The 24,285-nt window shown below is 45.7% G+C and overlaps 1 protein-coding gene across 2 annotated transcripts in view; it reads left to right on the top strand.

Moving 5' to 3' along the window:
* LOC147119319 (uncharacterized) overlaps window positions 1–20,523 on the top strand; it is a 63,627-nt gene extending 43,104 nt beyond the window's left edge. The window contains exons 1-3 of one of the 2 annotated variants that reach the window (XM_085984966.1): window positions 14,316–14,837; window positions 17,542–17,787; window positions 20,316–20,523. In XM_085984966.1, coding sequence (XP_085841092.1) covers window positions 14,529–14,837; window positions 17,542–17,787; window positions 20,316–20,498 — 738 coding nt within the window. In that variant the 5' untranslated portion in view covers window positions 14,316–14,528 and the 3' untranslated portion in view covers window positions 20,499–20,523. Of the gene's footprint in view, window positions 1–14,315; window positions 14,840–17,541; window positions 17,788–20,242 lie in introns of those variants that run through there. The other variant, XM_085984967.1, reaches the window with a different exon arrangement.
* Window positions 20,524–24,285: the final 3,762 nt, after the last annotated feature.

Raw genomic sequence — 24,285 nt, 5'->3', positions numbered from 1 at the left:
AACCTAGGATGCATCGCATCTGGACTGCGTGACTTGTTAACTTTGAGTGGTGACAACCTATTTAGCACCTCCTTTCTATCCATTTTTATCCTATCCAATTTCTCTACTCCCCCCTCCACTATTGCGACATTAACTTCATCCTCTTCTTTTGTGAAGACAGATGCTCAGTATACATTCAGTACCTCAGTGATGTAAGCTACAGGCAGACCAAGTGATATACAAGGTCGACGCTGAGCTATAGTACAGATGACAGGCTTCGATCGGAGGTTCAAAACGGTCTTTATTCACAGGCCTGGGGAGAACCTTCTGAGACCTCTCTCAGATCCGGCTCCACCGAAAGATTAGTGAGTTACATTCTTATACATAATCTTATCAGTCACATCCTGCCCTAGGGGCGGGTACAAATCTATCAATCATAGTCTCTGGTATTCCATTATATCCACTGCTTCTACTGCATGACATTTTTACGCTTCTCCGCATATCCCGCAGTTAATCATGTTTTTTGCTTGTTTGACTTATTCCAACTCATCTATCACCGTGGCCTTCTTCTTATCTACCCTTGTAGCCTGGAGCCACAGTCGTCCATTGTCTCATAGAAATGTAGAAGATAGGAGCAGGAGTGGCCATTCGGCCCCTCGAGACCGCTCCGCCATTCAATGCGATCATGGCTGATCATCCAAATTCAGTACCCTGTCCCTGCCTTCTCCCCATACCCCTTGATCCCTTTAGCCTTAAGAAATATATTCAATTCCTTCTTGAATATATTTAATGAATTGGCCTCAGCTGCCTTCTGTGGCAGAGAATTCGACAGGTTCACCACTCTCTGGGTGAAGAAATTCCTCCTCATTTCTGTCCTAAATGGCGTACCACTTATCCTTAGACTGTGACCCCTGGTTCAGGACTCCCCGATCATCGGGAACATCCTTCCTGAATCTAGTCTGCCCAGTCCTGTCAGAATTTTATAAGTTTCAATGAGATCCTCTCTCATTCTTCTAAACTCCAACGAGTACAAGCCCAATCGACCCAATCTCTCCTCATACATCATTCCTGCCATCCCAGGTATCAGCCTGGGGAATCTTCGCTGAACTCCTTCCATGGCAAGAACATCCTTCCTCAGATAAGGCGACCAAAACTGCACACAATACTCAAAATGTGGTCTCGCAAGACATCCTTGTTCCTGTACTCAAACCCTCTCGCTACGAAGGCCAACATACCATTTGCCTTCTTAAACACCTGCTGCACCTGCATGCTTACCTTCAGCGACTGGTGCACAAGGACACCCAGGTCTCGTTGCACTTCCCCTTCTCCCAATCTATTGCCATTCAGATAATAATCTGCCTTCCTGTTTTTGCCACCAAAGTGGATAACCTCACATTTATCCACATTATATTGCACCTGCCATGCTTTTACCCAATCACCCAACCTGTCCAAATCATACTGGAGTTTCTCAGCATCCTCTTCACAGCACACACGCCCACCGAGCTTTGTGTCATCTGCAAATTTGGAGATATTACATCTAGTTCCCTTGTCTAGATCATTAATATATATTGTGAATAGCTGGGGTCCTTGGACCGATCCCTGCGGTACCCCACTAGTCACTGCCTGCCACTCAGAAAAAGACCTGTTTATTCCAACTCTTTGCTTTCTGTCTGCCAACCAGTTCTCTATCTAAGTCAATACCTTGCCTCCAATCCCATGTGCCTTAACTTTACATGCTAATCTCTTATGTGGGACCTTATCGAAAGCCTTCTGAACGTCCAAATACACCACATACACTGGTTCTCCCTTATCTATTTTACTAGTTACATCCTCAAAAAATTCCAGTAGATTAGTCAAGCACGATTTACCTTTCGTAAATCCATGTTGACTTTGTCCAATCCTGTCACAGTTTTCCAAGTGCTCTGCTATTACATTTTTATAATGGACTCTAGCATTTTCCCCACTACCGATGTCAGGCTTACCGGTCTGTAATTCCCCGTTTTCTCCCTACCACCTTTTTTAATAGTGGGGTAACATTAGCTACCCGCCAATCCATGGGTACTGTTCCACATTCCATCGAATGTTGGAAGATGATCAGCAATGCATCTACTATTTCTAGGGCCACTTCCTTAAGTACCCTGGGATGTAGATTATCAGGCCCTGGGGATTTATCAGCCTTCAATCCCTTCAGTCTCTGCCAGATGGTCCGGCTCAGTAACATGTTTTCACAAGATAACAGTTCTTGTTCAATCGGCCTACTGGTCCAAACCATCTCTGCAAAGCACAGATTCTGACCTTGTAACCTACTCATGTTACTTCTGCAAGGCAAGCATATTTGTAATTAGTTAAATAGAAACATAGAAGATAGGAGCAGGAGTAGGCCATTCAGCCCCTCAAGCCTGCTCCGCCATTCAATGAGATCATGGCTGATCATCCAAACTCAGTACCCTGTCCCTGCCTTCTCCTCATATCCCTTGATCCCTTTATCCTTAAGAAATATATCTAACTCCTTCTTGAATATATTTAATGAATTGGCCTCAACTGCCTTCTTTGGTAGAGAATTCCACAGGTTCACCACTCTCTGGGTGAAGAAATTCCTCCTCATCTCTGTCCTAAATGGCTTACCCCTTATCCTTAGACTGTGACCCCTGGTTCTGGACTCCCCGACCATCGGGAACATCCTTCCTGCATCTAGTCTGTCTAGTCCTGTTAGAATTTTATAAGTTTCAATAATTCTCCCCATATCCCGCAGTTTATCATGTTTTTTGCTTGTTTGACTTATTCCAACTCCTCTATCACCGTGGTCTTCTTCTTATCTATTCTTGTCGCCTGGAGCCACAGTCGTCCATTGTCTCTGCCAGATGATCCAGCTCAGTAACATGTTTTCACAAGATAACAGTTCTTGTTCAATCGGCCTACTGGTCCGAACCATCTCTGCAAAGCACAGATTCTGACCTTGTAACCTGCTCATGTTACTTCTGCAAGGCAAGCATATTTGTAATTCGCTCCACCAGACTTTGATGTAAGCCATTTTGTCTTTTAGACAACCATGTTGTAGCTTCACAAACAAGCGAAGGCCGCCTTGTTACTCAATTCTTATGTATATTATCTTGTATACGTGCTGCCTTGTCTGGCTGAACAGGCATCTTCCCCAATCTTCCCATGAGCTTCTTAGTCAATTAATCCTGTTTTTAGAGCTTAGCTGGATAAATACAATAAATACAGACCTATATACCGTTTAACTCAGGGTATGAATTAATTCACTACCCCCACCCTGTACATTGGTGCTACATTGTACATATTCTAACATAAACTAAAGTATAATATTAATTTGGTTACTGCAGTCCCCCCTTATGGCCCATTGGTCACCTTGACCCAATATGGCCAATATGCTACAGTTTAAGATTGTTTGCTATGAGTTCCCGTCGCCCTGGTGGTACCAGCCCAGGGTGTCTAGTACTCATACTTCCACAATCCTAAACACAGTTTTCATCATAATTCTTCTCACGCCCTACCCCTTGTTTGTTAGTGGTTAGCAACAGTCTTTCTTTCTCTCCTTCCTTCTTTATTTGTTTGGTCACAGCTTGTGCTAGGTTTTGGTTCTTCTGCCAAAGACAATATTCACAAAGTAAGAACAAAAGGATCATCAATACGGCGCCTTGCACAACTACCAACACGTGTGATATGATTCTTATCCAGGGGAGTATATCGACATTTAGCCCCCAGTTCCAGATCTTATTGTACCAAGGAGTTTCTGCTAATGTTGTACGAATGTCTTTTTGTTGTTTCTTTAAGTCTTCTTCTATTTTATGATAATACTTTAAAATTTCCTTCGTTTCCTGCTGTAATTTCTTCCAAGCTTTTTCTTCCTCTAAATTAGGAATTGCCTTGGGCTCCGGTATGACATAAGTTTCAACCTCTTTATTAAGTCCCATATTATGAAGTGACCAGGTTTTCCCTTCCTGTGGTCTTGGTGGGTGTATATATTGGTGTCCTATCTGTGTAGATATCTTTGGATCAAAACAAAAGTTTGGTTGGGGAATGGGACAAATCAGATCTTGATATTCATATTTCTGTTCAGTTGTGACACAAAATGTCCCGTTGTTCCTCGGTGCTACCCTTGTTCGGTGTATCCCCCTTGGGTGTACCTCAAGGGTGCAATTGGTGGTTTTTGTGAATCCACACTCGGCTGTGTCTCCCTCGTGGGGGGGGGGGTGTGCATGCCCATGTCCCTTCCTTGTGGTGGCACTCATCCACTACCACTCCCCTTAAAGTTCCATTCTTCTGGTTATTATCTTCATCCCTTTCCCAAATTGCCTTGGTAGGGACATCATGATTTTTAACCCAATTCTCCCTTTGTACCTCTCCTATATTAATCACATCATATAGGGGCTGTCCCTCTTCTGGGAGTTGTGAGATGGCCAGTACAAAGCCAATCACGTTAGTCCAAGGGGTCAGACAATTGCCTGCCCGGTATACTTGTCCCATTTTACGCCCCTTACATAGGCTTTTATTTGTGTCAATCCAAGGTTCCAAATCCTCATTAGTAATCCAATCAGGGATCTGTCCATTATTTATTTGCCTCATGTTATGTTGAACATTCAACAATAGCCATGAGCCATACATGGCACATACTAATTCCTTATGGATTTGGCGAGAAGCATTGTTAAGTCGATCAATAATTGTATTGATTGTTTCTGCATGGGGGGCTACTATCTCTTCCACCCCCAACAATTGCATTATTGTTTGTTTTCCTGCCAGTGCCAATTGCTGGCTATTTCCAGTGGCTTGTTTTAGTAACTTCTCTATTTTTGCTTGTAGTTCTTCTACTCCTTCGTTTACTCCTTCTATGTCCAGGTTATTAACTGTTGCTAACCCGGCCGCATACCCTGCTCCAGTCGTTTCCAATACTCCCCGTTTCTTACGTCTTTGTAAGATAGATTTTCCCTGTGGACCCTCTAATTGTTTTACCCACAGGGAGTTCCATAATTGTTTTGTATGATTGTTACACATCGCGGGCATCTCAAAAGTACTCCTATTAATGGCGAGCTCACTAACTCTGTGTTAGACTAAAACACACCTCATCTTGTGTTTGTCTTGTTATTAAACCCCCTCGTGCTCCTTTTCCCATTGACGGGCACGTTAGTGGGTTGTGGTAATTTTATGTTTGTCGCTTTTCCTTTGTAACCTTATCTCCTCTGTTCTTCCCCTGATTTCCATCTGTAGTATTTGTCCTTGCCTGGGTCTCTCTTTGTGTTCCGCATTAAAACATCCTATCATTCCCCTGTGTCTTTTACCTATTTTGGGCCAATTCAGTGTATCCGAACTCTGCCCCAGATATGGGATCCCGATATAATTTGGTGTAATCTCAACTGCTTTGTCAAATCCGAACCCTAGATCTACAAATTTTCCTTTTCCTAATTGAAACTTTGGGGTTATTTGAACATTGTCTTTAGTACATAGACACTCTATTTTAATCCCTTCACCCTCTCTGGCCCGGATATACAAAGTCCCATTAGCCGTATTCTCGTGTTCACAATAATCATAGTACACAGTCATATCGCATCCGTCTCCTGGAGACGCTCCCCATTCTAACGACGGCATATCGTTGGTTGGCATCTTGATTCCATTCTGGATGATAACGTTTGAAGTCTGGTCAATACCAACGAGCATCAGAAGTCCCACTACAGACTCAGGGCGTATACTTAACCACAAAATCCCGAGTTGCTCGCGCCTCCCATTAGACTCAGTGCTTATACTTAGCCATAGAATCCCGATGAGAGCGTGAACGATGCTCCACTTCATCTTCCTACGAGTTTATCGTTCCTGTAAAGATAGACAAAGGGGCCAGTCATCACCAGCCGATTAGAATTATTCTATTCTTATTTGTTCTATCAGTTCGAGATGTTGTACATCTTGTTCATTTCTTGGTCTGTGGCTCTGTTTCCAGATATACTTGAAGATGCAGACCACGGTGTATAATATTAACATCACGCACAGCCCTATCATTAATATATGTAGAAACTCCCCTTCCCATTCCTTATACCTTCTAGCATACTCCTCACTCTCCTCAAAAAGCACCATCTCTGGCTTACTCATTGTCCTTGTTCAATATATTTAACTGAGTCCAGTGCTTCCACCTTCCTTTACCCGTTCCGGACTCATCTATACAAGCGCATGTGTCACTGTTCATTAATACCTCTAATGGTCCTGACCATCTGGGTGCTAGCCCTGGTTTGGCTGGTATTATTTTTGCCATCACCTTGCTACCTATTGCTGGGACCTCCTTCTGGTCATCCCGTGTATCCTGTTCTAGATCCCGTAAAATCTGTTGGTCTTTGGCCTCATGTCTGAGAGCGTGTAATTGCGTACACAATTGTTTAATGAATCTCCTAATTCTATCCTTCAGGGGCCCGACATCCTCACCCCCGGTAGTGACTCCTTCCGGCAGTGTCATTGCTCGTCCAGTCATTAGTTCAAAAGGTGTCGGCCCCGTAGTTCTATTCGGGGTCGCTCTAAGTCTCATCAATATACTCGGGAGTAACTCTGCCCATCCCTTCCCCGTGTCTTCTATTGCTTTAGCTAAGGATAATTTCATCCTTTCCACCACCCCTGAACTCTGAGGGTGGTATGGTATGTGGAACCTTTGTCTGATACCTAATAATGTGCATGTTTCCTTTATAACCTTCCCTGTAAAGTGTGTTCCCTGGTCTGAATCAATCTGCAGCGGGACCCCCCATCGTGGTACTACCTCCTCTGCCATTATTCGTGCTACTGTTGTTGCCGTACAATCTCTAGTGGCGAATGCTTCAACCCATCTAGTAAATTGATCTATTATTACCAAACAGTACATTTTTCCCTTTGATTTTGGTGGAGGTCCAGTAAAGTCTATCTGCAACTTCTCCCATGGGCCTCTTGGTCTCGGCTGATGTCCCCACTTTACCTTGACAGGATTCCCTATGTTATACTGCGCACATATGGGGCAGTGTCTACAGAATCTGTCCACAGCTTGTTTCATTCTGGGCCACCACCAGCATCGCTGGAGGTTGTTCAACATATTGGATATACCTGTGTGTTGTCTACCATGGTACATTTTCATTAATTCTTGTTGTATACAGCTTGGTGTACATATTTGCTGCTCTTTCCTCCATATTCCCCCCGCCCTTTCTCTTGCACCTCTTCGTTCCCATAGCTGCTTCTCCTCCTGGGAGACTTCCTCATGTAATTTGGATATGTCTCTATCCTCTGGTAATGCAGTTATAGCGGCTGTGTCTATCTGCGTTTCTGGTTCTGTGTTGCTCTTGTTTACCGCTGCAATCTGTTGCTCTACCACCTTTCTGGCTGCACGATCCGTGGCTCTATTTCCCTTTTCTGTGGGGGAATTCCCTCACTGATGGGCTTTTACCTTTATTACCGCTGTTTCAGTGGGTAACCCTGAGGCAGCTACCAATTTCTTTACTAAGTCCTCATGCTGTATAGGTTTGCCCCCCGAGGCGATGTACCCCCTTCTACTCCAGGCTGCCATATAATCATGCACTATGCCAAAAGCATAGCGGCTCTCGGTATAGATATTCACCCGTTTTCCTTCTGACAATTTTAATGCCTCTGTCAATGCCGTTTGCTGGACAACTTGTGCTGAACTACCCCCTGGTAATCTTCCTTCCCTCTGGATGGTGCCGTCTCCCGTCACCACAACCCAACCTGTTCATGGTGTTCCGTTAACATATTTACGGGACCCGTCCACATATAGCTCTAGGTCTGCCTCTGTCAAAGATAATTCCCTGATCCTGTCTACATACTCTAATTCCTCTTCGCTGGTGCAACAGTGTTCCTCTCCTTCCATTCCCATCATAGATGCGGGGTTCTGGCTCATGTCTCTAACTATCTGTATACATTTATCTTTGGGAATGGCCTCCCAAGCAGCCTTCCGGCCATTTGAGATGGTCTTTAATCGTCCGGTGTTTAACAATTCCACTAAGGTGTGTTGTGTATGTAACACTATCTCCCCCGTCATTACTACAGGTTCACTCACTTTGACTGACCACCATGCACAATCAATCGTGGCAACACATCTTGGCATACCGGCCACTATTGGGGATCTCCGTGTCGAATAGCAGGCTACGGGTCTCATGTAATCCCCATGCTTTTGTGCTACTACTGCACTATAATGTCCCCCGTGATTGTGACAGAAGATATGATATGGCCTCCCCATATCGGGTAACCCTAAGGCTGGTGTGGCAGTCAGTGCTTGTTTTAGTTTAGTAAAGGCTTCCGCCTGTAACTCTGTCCATTCAATGGGTTCCTCTGCAGCTTTTCCCCCTTTGGTCAATTCATACAAAGGTGCAGCTAGTTGTGAGAATCCTTTAATAAAATTTCTGCTGTAATTAAATAGTCCCAGGACTTGTCGCACTCCCCTCACAGTTACAGGTTTGGGCATATCGTTTATGGCCCACTTCCGATCCTCTGGCATGGCTCTGTTGCCCATGCTGATATTATAGCCCAGATCGGTTACCTCTGATTTCCCTACTTGAGCTTTGGTGGGGTTTAATTTAAATCCTGCATCCCGGAGTGCTTTCAGAATTTTGGACAATGCTTTAACATGCCCCTGGAAGCTATCAGTAAATTGTCGACATACTGCAACACCGTCCTGCCGTCCTCCTCTAACTCTACTTCCTCCAGGGCCTTGACCATGTGTCGGTGGAATATAGCTGGACTATTATGGGACTCTTGAGGGACCCTCGTCCAAGTATATTGTTTCCCATCTAGTGTGAAGGCAAATTTCTCTTGCGATTCGTTGTCCAATGGTATGGACCAGAATCCGTTTGCAATATCTAGTACTGTAAAAATGTTGTGTTCTGGTTTTAGCCCATTAAAAATTGTAGCAGGGCTTGTCACTATCGGGTATTCCTTTGGGGTCACCTTATTTAGTGCCGTATAATCTATTGTCAGTCGATGTGATGCATCTGGTTTCCTTACTGGTCATTCCGGGGAATTAGTTTCAGATACAGTTTCTAGTAAGATTCCCTGTTTGGTTAATTCCAACACTGTGTCCCGTACTGCTGCTTTGTCTTCCTCCTTTAAAGGATATTGTTTATGTGGGCGATGCATTGGTCCCGGTATTTTTACCGGGGGGGTTTGAACTAATCCACAATCTTGTTTATGTGTTGCCCACACCCCAATATACTCTCTACATGGGATCGCCCATAGTCCCTTCTTATCCCATTCCAGGTCTATAATCTTAATTGCTCCTACCCGATCTGTTTTGTTTCCCGGGACCGTTTGTTTGTTCGACTTATGATCTGGTGGCCAGATCACTTTATTCGCTTTAGGGTCGATTAAAGCTCCTACTTCCCGCAGTAAGTCTATCCCTAGGATTGTTCCTTCAGTATTCTCGCATACCCACAAATGTGTAGGTATTATTATACATCCAGTTTCTAATAGAATTGGTTCGCTCTTATAAGCCTTAAGTCTTCTTCCCCCTATTCCCGCCACATTAATCGAAAGTTTAGTTCGGGGTAAGGGTAAATCTGTCAGTGAGATTGAGGCTCCTGTGTCTATTAACATTTTGCACTGCCAGCCCCCTACCAATGTGTTAACAAACATCCTTGGATCCTCCTCACCATTCTCCCCGAGGGCCGCTATCTTTCATTTAGTATTCAACTTCTTCATCATGTCTCTCATCTGCCTCATGGTACATACATCGCCTTCTTCCCCGTCCTCTGAATCATACCCATATCGCCCCTCACCTCGGGAATTTTTCCAGTTACTATATTCCCTATACTCCCTCTGGTATTGCCTCTCTCTATCTCTATCCTCCTGCTCTCCTTTCTCTTCCCTCATCCATCTTTTGAAGTTCCCCTTCCCCCCATTTCCTCCTGGCTGTCCTCTGTGGGGACCCCCCTTTTGTCTCGGCCCCTGACCTTCTCTCCCTCCTCCTTTATTCCAACAGTCTGCTTTCTTATGTCCTGGCTTGTTACAATTGTGGCAGGTTGGTCTTGGATCCGATGCTGGTCGTACATCCCCTCCCTGCTTCTGTTTGCATTCTTTAGCGAAATGTCCCTCTCCACCGCAAGCATAGCAGCTTGCTATCCTTACTGCTTCCTCCTGTCCTTCCAACTCTTCGGCTGCAGCTACCTTAGCCTTTTGCATGTTATCTACTTCGGTCGCCCACCTAATTAAATCATCATAGGTGTTCATTGTAACGATTCCTAATCGTACAGCTGCTTGATGTGCGGGACCTCATCTGGCCTTAAATGATTGTAGAAAACACTGATTATCCCTTGTGGGGTTAATAATGCTGGAGCATCCCACGAATCTTCCCCATTTCCGTTTGCTATAGTCTACAGCAGATTCTCCCTTGTCTTGAGTTATATTGGTTATAGTTGCCCAATCTACTGGAGCTTGCCCCATCACTCCCTCCACTGCAAGTTTAAAGGGGTCAGAGTCAATTTGCGACTGGTTGTGTGTCATATTCAACGTTCGACACCAGGTTCCGTCTTTAAAATTCTGACCTAATTGTTCCCAGTGATCGTTCGGAATTTTTGCTCGTACTAACTGATCCACATCTTTATTGTGCAGATTGTGACTTATTCTTAATTCCCTCATTTTTTGCCAAAACGGGTAGTTATTTTCTCGTACCTGTAATTGGGGTAATTTATCCACCAACATTTGTCTCTCTAAGGGTTTAAAAGGTTGATACGTAGTTCGAATTACTTGGGGCCCTTGCGGAATCGCTGGAACTGCCGGAACTGCCGCTAGTTGTCCGCCAGGCCCTGCTGGGATCGCTGGAACTGCCGGGACTGCGGGTGTTACTTCAGTCTTTATTGGGGCCACTTTCACTTTGCGGTGTGCCGGATTGTAAGGTGGTGAGAGATTATTTTCTTTTGGCCCGGGCGGTGGCTCCAGCCAGTCCCTCTCCAGTGTATTTTGCTGTTTCCTTTTCTAACCCACCCCCATCTATATTACCATCTCCTGATAATTTTGGGTATACGGGCGTACTGCTGGAGTTGGCTGCCGCCACCGGGTGCCCCTTCCCTCTTTGTTTGGGAGTTGCTACTTCTTTCTCTTCCCTTTCTTCCTCTTCCTTCTGTTTCAACTCCTTACATTGTTTCTGGTAACAAGCTAAGATTACCATTTCCCCTTTTCTCTCTTTATCTTTGGTTTGTCCCCTCCACCAAGCCCTTTGGCGCTCTGCACTGTCTTCGGGATCCCATCCTTTCTTTTTCATAGTTTCAATGAGTTTCTGATTTTTGTCTGCTAAATAGCGGGTGACGGAGTCGGGATATCCCCAGTCCCACCACCTTACAATCCGGCACACCGTGAAGTGAAAGCAGCCCCAATAAAGACTAAAGGATGGTCCCTCCTCCTTTGTGTTTGAGCCTTTCTTTGACATTCTGGGTTTCTACCTTCTGTGGGTAGTTTCCCTTCTGCCCGTTTTTCTAAGAATTCTTATTTTTACTTTGCGCGTATTTAGAGGATTTTGCCACCTTCCCGGCTAACTGGACCGCACCCCTTTCTCGAGTCTGTCTCTTTTTAGTTCTTTTAATCACAGCCTTACCCGATCTCACAGTATGTTCTGAGCTTTCTAATTTATGGGTGGTAATTTAAAAGGTACTCACCCTCTCTAGCTCAATGTTCCCGTGGACTGGCAAGGGTCTGTGATTCTGCCGACTACGCCAATTGATGTAAGTCAAAAGTGGACCAAGTGATATACAAGGTCGACGCTTAGTTGGGTACAGATGACAGACTTCGAGTGATGGTTCAAAATGATCCTTTAATTTTCACAGGCCTGGGGAGAACCTTCTGAGGCCCTTCTCAGATTCGACTCCACCGATACCCGAGCGACATTCACAATTATACACAAAAATCATACCCCTGCCCTAGGGGCGGGTGCAAAGCTATCAACGTCTGAATGGCAAATATAAAGCATGACATTAATCACATTTCTGTTATCAGTTGGTTCCGGGACCTTCTGTGACTGCGGCCTTGGCTTAGTCTTATTGCTGCAACAACCGCCCTTTGTCTCTGGCCAGAAGATTTGTTCAGTAACATGTTTTCTTAAGATAACAGTTTCTGTTTTCGTAACAAGCTCAAGTTGCTTTGAATGCATCCTTAACAAGCTCAACTTACTTTGAATACATATTTTTCCTTAACAAGCTCAAGTTACTTCTGCAAAGCAAGCAGATTGTGATTACTGACTGTGAGACTTTCCCAACAGTTTTTAGCTGTCAGCCATTTTACGATTCACACATTACTTACTTTACTTACTGAATACATATTTTTCCTCTACCTAGGTCCTATGTCTAACACTTAATGATATTAATTATAAATTTTAATTACTTCACTCAGTAATGGATTCCAGCATTTTTCCGATGACTGATGTCAGGCTTACTGGCCTGTAGTTCCCTGTTTTCACTCTCCCTCCTTTCTTGAATAGAATGCTTGGGCTGATGGGCTCTCCCCAGAGGAGGATTAATGCTCGTGCCTATGGGGCCCTCCCCTATGGATGGATGAATGCTGCTGATGGCCCACAGTGCCTTATGGGTACCCAGTTTTGAACTGCTAAGTCTGTTCAAATTCTATCACACTTAGCACAATGGATCGTTTGCACAGTGTGAAGGCACTTGGTGTAATCTGTAAATTCCAGTTTCTGAGTCCAAATGATAGTGAACACCAGTGGTCCCAGCACGGATCCGTGTGGGGCACCACTTCTCACTTTCTGCCAGTCCGAGAAGTTCCTCTTAACTTCCACCCTCTGATTTCTGTTTTGTCGCCATCTTTCCACCCATTCTGCTACCTGGACCTTGACTCCACATGGCCTGACCTTGGTCATCCTGTAGATCGTACTTACTGTGGACACAGTACACCAATGGTGGAGGGGGTGGATATTGAGTCCTGTGCCAGGGCGCTGATGAAGTGAACTTCTCTGTCTTTGTGTTTTGAGGCAATGCTGGTGGCGTTTTTCACCTCCTTCCACCTTTATAAGAAACTTGTTGCCAACTTATTAAACCCTTTTACAGCCTCACGAGCAGGACACGCAATCAACGAGGCCTCGTAAGTTTCCCTCAAAATTGCAGTCCTGAACACGAGTGAGAAAACATAGTTGGAAAAGATTTAGCGATTAAACCAGCATGGGCGGGGCCTGGGGTGCGAAAGCAAATGTGGCGGCTAGCAGACTTCGCATCATGAAGGAGGACCCAGGCACTCGGATTCCTGTATAATTTATTTCTATATTTTGTGTGTTGCCCTCTGGCCCCAATCTGGATTGTGATGTCAAACCATTATTGTCCGTTCACCAATGGGGGCTTTTACCTGGCATCCCACGCGCGGCAGAAAGTGCCTATCAATGACCACAGGAGCCCAGTGCTCAGGCGCAGCACGGGGCAGTGTTCTGAGCATGCGCAGTACTTATCCGCGAGATGGAGTGAAGCGGAAGAGACGGTATCGGGAGGTGGTAGCAGATTGTGGACCTGGGGAGGAATTGGACCCACGGGTGGGCTGGGAAGCTTCATAAACACCCGGTGTAGGCCTCAGGCCCTGAATAAGAGCCCACAGGCCCCGTGTTTGCCCCGCGGCGACAGGCCTGGCCGCCCGGGTCAGCGGGGTCACTGGCCGCCATCTTGGACAGGGCGGGGTCACGGCGCATGCGCAGCCATCTTGGGCAGTAACAGAGAATGGGCGGGGCTTCAGGGTCCCAGTGACCAGGAGAGACAATCATTGACTCATTGATTTTATGCTCACTCTGCACACTGTGGGTGGAGAACTGAACCCAACCAGAGTAGAGGGAGGGGGAAAACTGGGAGTGCAGGAAAGAAATGTTGGAGATGTTGCGATGGGTTTGGATTTCAGCACAGGGAGGAGGGAGAGTGTGTGGGATGGGGATTTACAGCTGTGGGGGAACAAGAGATTAAAGAATGTTCCATAGAAACTAGAATTGTCTGTTCTGAACTTCTATCCTGCACTTACAGTGATGACTTTATTAAACTCCTTTTACAGGGTATTAGAAGGGGAGGATTTGCAGACGGAAAACTCAAACCAAACATCACGTCAAGATCTGACAGAGTCACATGATTCATCAGGACCTGAATATCATCGGCCTTTGAATGTGGAAGGAGAAATGTTTGTCTCTTCTGTCTGTGGGAAAAGATTTCAAACATCAGTGTGACTGGAAAAGCACCGAGACACACACACCCGAGTGAGAGTGTTCCAGTGCACTGACTGTGAAAAGAGCTTTAACCAGTTACACAGCCTGAAAAAACATTGCACCGTTCACAGCGGGGAGAAACCGTACACGTGTTGTGTGCGGACGAGGCTTCAACTGATCGTCCAACCTGGAGAGACACAAGGACACCCGCACCATGGAGAAACCGTGGAAATGTGGGGACTGTGGGAAGGGATTCATTTCCCCATCACAGCTGGAAATTCATCGGCGCAGTCACACTGGGGAGAGGCCGTTTACCTGCTCCGTGTGTGGGAAGTGATTTGCTCAGTCATCCGACCGGCTGAGGCACCAGCGAGTTCACACTGGGGCGAGGCCATTCACCTGCTCCATGTGTGAGAAGGGATTCACTTGGTCATCCCACCTTGTAACTCACCAGCGAGTTCACACTGGAGAGAGCCCGTTCACCTGCTCAGTGTGTGGGAAGGAATTCACTTGTTCATCCAACCTGCTGACACACCAACGAGTTCACACTGGGGAGAGGCCATTCACCTGCTCTGAGTGTGGGAAGGGATTCGCTCAGTCATCCAACCTGCTGAAACACCAGCGAGTTAACACTGGGGTGAGGCCGTTCACCTGCTCTGAGTGTGGGAAGAATTTCCCTCAGTCATCCGACCTGCTAAGACACCAGCGAGTTCACATGTTACTGCCTAAGTTGGATTCTGCTGTTACTGCTGCTGTTAATCACAGCCAGGACTGAACCATGTTCATTCTGACAGTTGGAGCTAGTTTTTGCTGATGTTAATAACTCCTATAACTGGGTTGGAGTTTAATATTTTGATGTTTCAAATAACACAGTGTGTCAATATTTGATGTCTCCTGTCTGATATAAACCAAACCCACAGTCACTGACACCAATATCCTCCCGTCTGATATAAACCAACCCCACAGTCACTGACAACAATCTCCTATCTGATATAAACTAGCCCCACAGTCACTGACACCAATCTCCTGTCTGATATAAACCAGCCCCACGGTCACTGACACCAATCTCCTCCTGTCTGAAATAAACCAGCTCCACAGTCACTGACACCAATCTCCTCCTGTCTGATATAAACCAACCCCACAGTCACTGAGACCAATCTCCTCCTGTCTGATATAAACCAACCCCACAGTCACTGACACCAATCTCCTCCTGTCTGACATAAACCAACCCCAGTCACTGACACCAATCTCCTCCTGTCTGATATAAACCAACCCCAGAGTCCCTGACACCAATCTCCTCCTGTCTGATATAAATCAACCCCACAGTCACTGACACCAATCTCCTCCTGTCTGATATAAACGAACCCCAGTCAGACATCAATCTCCTCCTGTCTGATATAAACCAACCCCACAGTTACTGACACCAATCTCCTCCTGTCTGATATAAACCAGCCCCACAATCACTGACACCAATCTCCTCCTGTCTGATATAAACCAGCCCCACAGTCACTGACACCAATCTCCTCCTGTCTGATATAAACCAACCACAGTCACTGACACCAATCTCCTCCTGTCTGATATAAACTAACCCATCAGACACCAATCTCCTCCTGTCTGATATAAGCCAACCCCACAGTCACTGACACCAATCTCTTCCTGTCTGATATAAACCAACCCCAGTCACTTGCACCAACCTCCTCCTGTCTGATATAAACCAACCCCACAGTCACTGACACCAATCTCCTCCTGTCTGATATAAACCAACCCCACAGTCACTGACACCAATCTCCTCCTGTCTGATATAAACCAACCCAACAGTCACTGACACCAATCTCCTCCTGTCTGATATAAACCAACCCCACAGCCTCTGACACCAATCTCCTCCTGTCTGATATAAATCAACCCCAGTCACTGACACCAATCTCCTCCAGTCTGATATAAACTAACCCCACAGTCACTGACACCAATCTCCTCCTGTCTGATATAAACCAACCCCACAGTCACTGACACCAATCTCCTCCTGTCTGATATAAACCAACCCCACAGTCACTGACACCAATCTCCTCCTGTCTGATATAAACCAACCCCACAGTCACTGACACCAATCTCCTCCTGTCTGATATAAACCAACCACAGTCACTGACACCAATCTCCTCCTGTCTGATATAAACCAACCCGTCAGACATCAATCTCCTCCTGTCTGATATAAACCAACCCCACAGTCACTGACACCAATCTCCTCCTGTCTGATATAAACCAACCCCACAGTCACTGACACCAATTTCCTCCTGTCTGATAAAAACCGACCCCACAGTCACTGACACCAATCTCCTCCTGTCTGATATAAACCAACCCCACAGTCACTGACACCAATCTCCTACTGTCTGATATAAACCAACCCCACAGTCACTGACACCAATCCCCTCCTGTCTGATATAAACCAGCCCCACAGTCTCTGACACCAATCTCCTCCTGTCTGATATAAATCAACCCCAGTCACTGACACCAATCTCCTCCTGTCTGATCTAAACCAACCCCAGTCACCAATCTCCTCCTGTCTAATATAAACCAACCCCAGTCACTGACACCAATCTCCTCCAGTCTGATATAACCTAACCCCAATCAGACATCAATCTCCTCCTGTCTGATATAAACCAACCCCAGTCACTGACACCAATCACCTCCTGTCTGATATAAACCAACCCCACAGTCACTGACACCAATCTCCTCCTGTCTGATATAAACCAACCCCACAGTCACAGACACCAATCTCCTCCTGACTGATATAAACCAAACCAATAAGGGGAAGCTGGACAAACACATGGGAGAAAGGAATAGAAGGAGATGCTGATAGGGTGAGATGAAGAGAGATGGGAGGAGGCTCGTGTGGAGCATAAACACCGCATGGACCAGTTGGGCCGAATGGCCTGTTTCTGTGCTGTACAATCTATGTAATTCTATGTAATAAGAGAGGAAAGAATGTTCCATAGAAACTAGAATTATCTGTTCTGCATTTTTATCCTGCACTTACAGTGATGTCCTTTGTAAACTGCTTTTACAGGGAATATCATCGGCCTTTGAATGTGGAAGGAGAAATGTTTGCCTGTTCTGTCTGTGGGAAAAGATTTCAAACATCAGTGTGACTGGAAAAGCACCGAGACACACACACCCGAGTGAGAGTGTTCCAGTGCATTGATTGTGGAAAGAGCTTTAACCAGTTACACAGCCTAAAAAAACATTGCACCGTTCACAGCGGGGAGAAACCGTACACGTGTTGTGTGTGTGGACGAGGCTTCAACTGATCGTCCAACCTGGAGAGACACAAGGACACCCGCACCACGGAGAAACCGTGGAAATGTGGAGACTGTGGGAAGGGATTCAATTACCCATCTGAGCTGGAAACTCATCGACGCAGTCACACTGGGGAGAGGCCATTCATCTGCTCCATGTGTGGGACGGGATTCACTCAGTCATCCAAACTGCTGAGACACCAGCGAGTTAACACTGGGGAGAGGCCATTCACCTGTTCCGAGTGTGGGAAGGGATTCACTCAGTCATCCCAACTGCTAACACACCAGCGAGTTCACACTGATGAGAGACCGTTCACTTGCCCCGTGTGTGGGAAGGGATTCACTTGTTCATCCAGCTTTATTGAACACCAACTTGTGCACTCTGATAAGAGACCGTTTAAATGTTCCGACTGTGAGAAGAGCTTTAAATGCACAAAAGATCTGTTGAGACACCAACGCACTCACACTGGGGAGAGGCCATTCGCCTGTTCCGTCTGTGGGAAGGGATTCACTTATTCATCGAACTTAATTGAACATCAACTGACAAGAGACCATTTAAATGATTTGACTGGGAGAAGAGCTTTAAGCGCACAACTGCTAACACACCAGCAGGGGGCTCTAGGGGGGAGGAGCTAAGTACGATTAAAATCACTAAGGAAGTGGTACTTGGTAAAATAATGGGACTCAAGGCGGATAAATCCCCTGGACCTGATGGCTTACATCCTAGGGTCTTGAGGGAAGTGGCGGTAGGGATTGTGGATGCATTGGTAATAATTTTCCAAAACTCCCTGGACTCAGCAAGGGTCCCGGCAGACTGGAAAACTGCTAATGTAACACCCTTATTTAAAAAGGGTAGTAGGCAGAAGGCTGGAAACTATAGACCTGTTAGCCTAACATCTGTGATTGGTAAAATTTTAGAGTCCATTATTAAGGAGACAGTAACGGGACATTTGGATAAACATAATTTAATAGGACAAAGTCAGCATGGTTTTATGAAGGGGAAGTCATGTTTGACAAATTTGCTTGAGTTCTTTGAGGAAGTAACATACAGGGTGGATAAAGGAGAACCAGTGGACGTAGTGTATTTAGACTTCCAAAAGGCATTTGACAAGGTGCCACACAAAAGAGTATTGCTCAAGATAAAAAATCATGGGATTGGGGGTAATATTCTGGCATGGGTGGAGGATTGGCTATCTAACAGAAAGCAGAGAGTTGGGATAAATGGTTCATTCTCAGACTGGCAATCAGTAACTAGTGGTGTTCTGCAGGGGTCAGTGCTGGGTCCCCAACTCTTTACAATCTATATTAATGATTTGGAGGAGGGGACCGAGTGTAACATATCAAAGTTTGCAGATGATACAAAGATGGGAAGGAAAGTAGTGAGTGAGGAGGACATTAAAAACCTGCAAAGGGACATAGACAGGCTAAGTAAGTGGGCAGAGATTTGGTAGATGGAATAGAATACTGGAAAGTGTGAGGTTATGCACTTTGGCAGGAAAAATCATAGAGCAAGTTATTATCTTAATGGCAAGAAACTGGAAAGTACTGTAGTACAAAGGGATCTGGGGGTCCTGGTGCACGAAACTCAAAAAGTTAGTATGCAGGTGCAGCAAGTGATCAAGAAGGCCAATGGAATGTTGGCTTTTATTGCTAGGGGGATAGAATATAAAAACAGGGAGGTATTGTTGCAGTTGTACAAGGTATTGGTGAGACCGCACCTGGAATACTGCATACAGTTTTGGTGTCCATACTTAAGAAAAGGCATACTTGCTCTCGAGTCAGTACAAAGAAGGTTCAATCGGTTAATCCCAGGGATGAGGGGGTGGACATATGAGGAGAGGTTGAGTAGATTGGGGCTCAACTCATTGGAGTTCAGAAGAATGAGAGGCGATCTTATTGAAACATATAAGATTGTGAAGGGGCTTGATCGGGTGGATGTGGTGAGGATGTTCCCAATGATGGGTGAAACTAGAACTAGGGGGCATAATCTTAGAATAAGGGGCTGCTCTTTCAAAACTGAGATGAGGAGAAACTTCTTCACTCAGAGGGTAGTAGGTCTGTGGAATTTGCTGCCCCAGAAAGCTGTGGAAGCTACATCATTAAATAAATTTAAAACAGAAATAGACAGTTTCTTAGAAGTAAAGGGAATTAGGGGTTACGGGGAGCGGGCAGGAAATTGGACATGAGTCTATGTTCGGAACGGTCATGGCCCTGTGGGTAATGGAGCGGGCCCAGGGGCCGTGTAGCCTGGTTCTGCTCCTACTTCTTGTGTTCTAATTATGTGTTAGATTTCAGGAGATGGTTCTATTCCTGTTCCTGGCTGGGGTGGAGATCGCCTTTACAGAAGGTAAGTACTGTAGAAAATATAGGGACAGTGATCTCCTGGACGAGTTTAGATCGCCTAGATATGTCGGAGAGGAATTTCCCAGATTTTTTTTCTCCCAAATTGGCCATTGGGTTTTTTATCTGGTTTTTCGCCTTTCCCAGGAGATCACATGGGTTCGGGAGGGATGGAGAGTGATAGAAGATTTGAGGTTAGGATCAGATCAGCCATGATCTTATTGAATGGTGGAGCAGGCTCGAGGGGCCGATTGGCCTACTCCTGCTCCTATTTCTTATGTTCTTATGTAAATGACCTGCTAAAACACCAACGTACTCATACTGGGGAGAGGCCATTCACCTACTCCGTCTGTGAGAAGGGATTCACTAACTCCTCCAGCCTCATTGAACACCAACTTGTTCACTCTGATAAGAGACCGTTTAAATGTTCTGACTGTGAGAAGAGCTTTAAAAGCACAAAGGATCTGTTCAGATGCCAACGCACTCTCAGTGGGGAGAGACCGTTCACCTGCTCCGTCTGTGGGAAGGGATTCACTGATTCATCCAACCTGCTGATACACCAGCCTGTTCACACTGGGGAGAAGCCTTTCACCTGCTCCGTGTGTGGGAAGGGATTCACTCATTCATGCAACTTGCTGACACACCAGCGAGTTCACACTGGGGAGAGGCCATTCACTTGCTCTGAGTGTGGGAAGGGATTCAGTCAGTCATCCACCCTACTGAGGCACCAGCGAGTTCACAAGTGACTGCAGGGGTTGGATTCTGCTTTTATTGCTGCTGTTAATCACATCCAGGACTGAACCATGTTCATTCTATCAGTTGGGGTTTGTTTCTGCTGATGTTAATAACCCTATAACTGGGCTGGAGTTTAATATTCTGTATAAATGTCAAATAAATCAGCTTTGTTTCAAACACACTTTGTGTCGAGTCTGTGATGTCTCCATGATACGAGGAGACTAATTGATGTCCTGTTACTGACTGCTCCAATTTTGGGCCATTTCTCCTTTCTTACTCTGGATTATTTCGGTTCTGATCTAATTGGTCTTCTACCATCCTGGGAGTCCCATGATACAACGATAATGGAGTTGTTGACTAATCACAGCGATCAATCTCTATCAATGAGTCTACAACAGACCCAGACATGAGGTGAGGAAAACCCCATTGGTGGAGAGCTTTAGGAGCCATCGGACCAAAGTCACCTCTTCCTCCCGAGCATTCTACACTTACCACACATCATGTCACAAATTACTCACACACTGTGTCCCAAAATCTTATTCTATGAATGAAATCGGTCCAATTTACATTTGAATGAATCAACACTAACTGCTTCCACCGTCTCCCTAGGGAGCCTGTCCCATAGATTGACAACTCACTCACTGAAATATTGTTTCCACAGATTGGATTTGAATTTACCCCCTTCAAGCGCAGGCCGTGTCCTCTGGTTCTACTGTTCTGGACAGGGTGAAATAAATTGTCGTGCTCTACATTATCCAGTCCCTTTAGAATACTAAAAACAGCAATCCTATCACCTCTCCACCTTCTCTTTCCAGTGTGAGCAGGCCCAGTTTACATAACCTGGACATGTTGGCTCGATACTCAGTTAAATTCTGACACAAACCCTTTGATGCTTCTTAAATTGCATTAACTGACACTTCACAGAATCCTAGAATGATACAGCACAGAAGGAGGCCATTCGGCACATCGTGCCTGTGCGGCTCTCTGAAAGATCCATCCAATTACAAAAGCAAAATACTGCGGATGCTGGAAATCTGAAATAACGAGAGAAAATGCTGGAAATCCTCAGCAGGTCAGGCAGCGTCTGCGGAGAGAGAAACAGAGTTAACGGTTCAGGTCACTGACCTTCCGTCAGGCCCTTTCATCACACATTATAATCTAATGTATTACTCACTCTGGTTTAAGCTTATATTGTGGTTAATAACGGCAAACTCTGTTGTTTCTCCAGATCTGATTACAGTTTCCAACCAGTCGATTCAGTGAAATGTCTTATCAGTGTTGCCATGGCGACCTGTCTGCAGTGAAACGCCTGTTTGAGTTTCTAACTCAGACTAAACTTCTCTTTCCCATAATACACATTGTATCAGACACTTTATGACAATTAATTTTAGCCATGTTATGTTAATATCTCTAAAACCTACAAGAAAGAAAGACTTGCATTTATATAGCACCTTTCACCACCTCAGGACGTCGCAATGTGCTTCACAGCCAATGAAATACTTTGGAAGTGTAGTCACTGACGGTGCTGTATTGTAGGAAACAAGCGACTCAGATACACAAACCTTTAAAAGTGGGAGGACAAGTTGATAAAGTAGTTTAAAAAAGCACGAGGGATCCTCGGTTTTATAAATAGGGGTGTAGAGTACAAAAGGGCAGAGGTCATGTAAACCTGGACAAATCATTGGTGAGGCTGCAGTTAGAATATTGTGTCAAGTTTTGGGGCATCTTAGACCAGGAAGGATGTCAAGGCCATGGAGAGGGTGCAGAGAGATTCACTGAGATGGTAGCAGGGAAGAGAGCCTTTAGTTATCAGGAGAGATTAGAGAAACATAGAAACATAGAAGATAGGAGCCATTCGGCCCCTCGAGCCCGCTCCGCCATTTAATGAGATCATGGCTGATCATCCAAACTTAGTACCCTGTCCCTGCTTTCTCCCCATATCCCTTGATCCCTTTAGCCTCAAGAAATATATCCAACTCCTTCTTGAATATATTTAATGAATTGGCCTCAACTGCCTTCTGTGGTAGAGAATCCCACAGGTTCACCACTCTCTGGGTGAAGAAATTCCTCCTCATCTCTGTCCTAAATGGCCTACCCCTTATCCTTAGACTGTGACCCCTGGTTCTGGACTCCCCGCCATCGGGAACATCCTTCCTGCATCTAGTCTGTCCAGTCCTGTTCGAATTTTATAAGTTTCAATGAGATCCCCTCTCATTCTTCTAAACTCTATAGAAACTGGGGCTCTTTTCATTCGAACAAAGGGTAATTGGGGATCTGAGGGAGGTGTTCAGAATTTGATCAGGTAAATGAGGAAAAACTATTTCCACCAGTCAGTGAGTCAGGAACTAGAGGGCATCAAATTCAAATCATCACCAAAAGGCTCAGACCCAGGGAGGAACTATCGAGCTCACTGTACAAAAATGTTCAGGACATTCACTGTCCCTCCGGATCTGTGTCTGGGGAGAAACTGATGGGTTTCTCTTATATTTGGGTTAAATGTTCTCATCGAGCTGATGGATGTCAGTGCTGGGGAATGGGGTGTTCTGAGCACTGAGTGTCTGCCTGAAGCACTCTCCAGTCAGGTACAGCATGGGTTAGAGACAGAGTAAAGCTCCCTCTACACTGTCCCATCAAACACTCCCAGGGCAGGTACAGCACGGCTTAGATACAGAGTAAAGCTCCCTCTACACTGTCCCATCAAACAGTCCCACGGCAGGTACAGCATGGGTTAGATACAGAGTAAAGCTCCCTCTACACTGCCCCATCAAACACTCCCAGGGCAGGTACAGCATGGGTTAGAGACAGAGTAAAGCTCCCTCTACACTGTCCCATCAAACACTCCCAGGGCAGGTACAGCATGGGTTAGAGACAGAGTAAAGCTCCCTCTACACTGTCCCATCAAACACTCCCAGGGCAGGTACAGCACGGGTTAGATACAGAGTAAAGCTCCCTCTACACTGTCCCATCAAACACTCCCAGGGCAGGTACAGCATGTGTTAGATAAAGAGTAAATCTCCCTCTACACTGTCCCATCAAACACTCCCAGGGCAGGAACAGCACGGGTTAGATACAGAGTAAAGCTCCCTCTACACTGTCCCATCAAACACTCCCAGGGCAGGTACAGCACGGGTTAGATACAGAGTAAAGCTCCCTCTACACTGTCCCATGAAACACTCTCTAGTCAGGTACAGCACGGGTTAGATACAGAGTAAAGCTCCCTCTACACTGTCCCATCAAACACTCCCAGGGCAGGTACAGCATGGGGTAGATACAGAGTAAAGCTCCCTCTACACTGTCCCATCAATCACTCCTAGGTATCAGTAACATATCCAGGTACCTGCCTGGGAGTGTTTGATGGGGCTGTGTAGAGGGAGCTTTACTCTGTATCTAACCCGTGCTGTACCTGTCCTGGGAGTGTTTGATGGGACCGTGTAGAGGGAGCTTTGCTCTGCATCTAACCCGTGCTGTACCTATCCTGGGAGTGTTTGATGGGACAGTGTAGAGGGAGCTTTACTCTGTATCTGACCCGTGCTGTACCTGCCCTGGGAATGTTTGATGGGACATGTAGTGTCCGTGTGTTGATAGAGACACTGAAGACAGGAGTTGGTTCATAGGTGTTTACTAAGCAAAGTCTGGAGGGGTACTAACGGATATAACACAATATACAGGCTTATATAGCCCGAGTGGCCATTACCGGCATTACAGCACATATGGGGCTCTTAAAGGCACATACACTACAGGACAGTGTAGAGGGAGCTTTATACTGCATCTAACCTGTGCTGTACCTGTCCTGGGACT

The sequence above is a fragment of the Somniosus microcephalus genome, chromosome 4 (genome assembly GCF_052327205.1).
Source record: "Somniosus microcephalus isolate GS21.2 chromosome 4, FLI_Smic_1.0, whole genome shotgun sequence".
NCBI lineage: Eukaryota > Metazoa > Chordata > Chondrichthyes > Squaliformes > Somniosidae > Somniosus > Somniosus microcephalus.
Note: the sequence above shows the minus strand (reverse complement) of the source record. Positions and strands in the feature narration are given on the sequence as shown.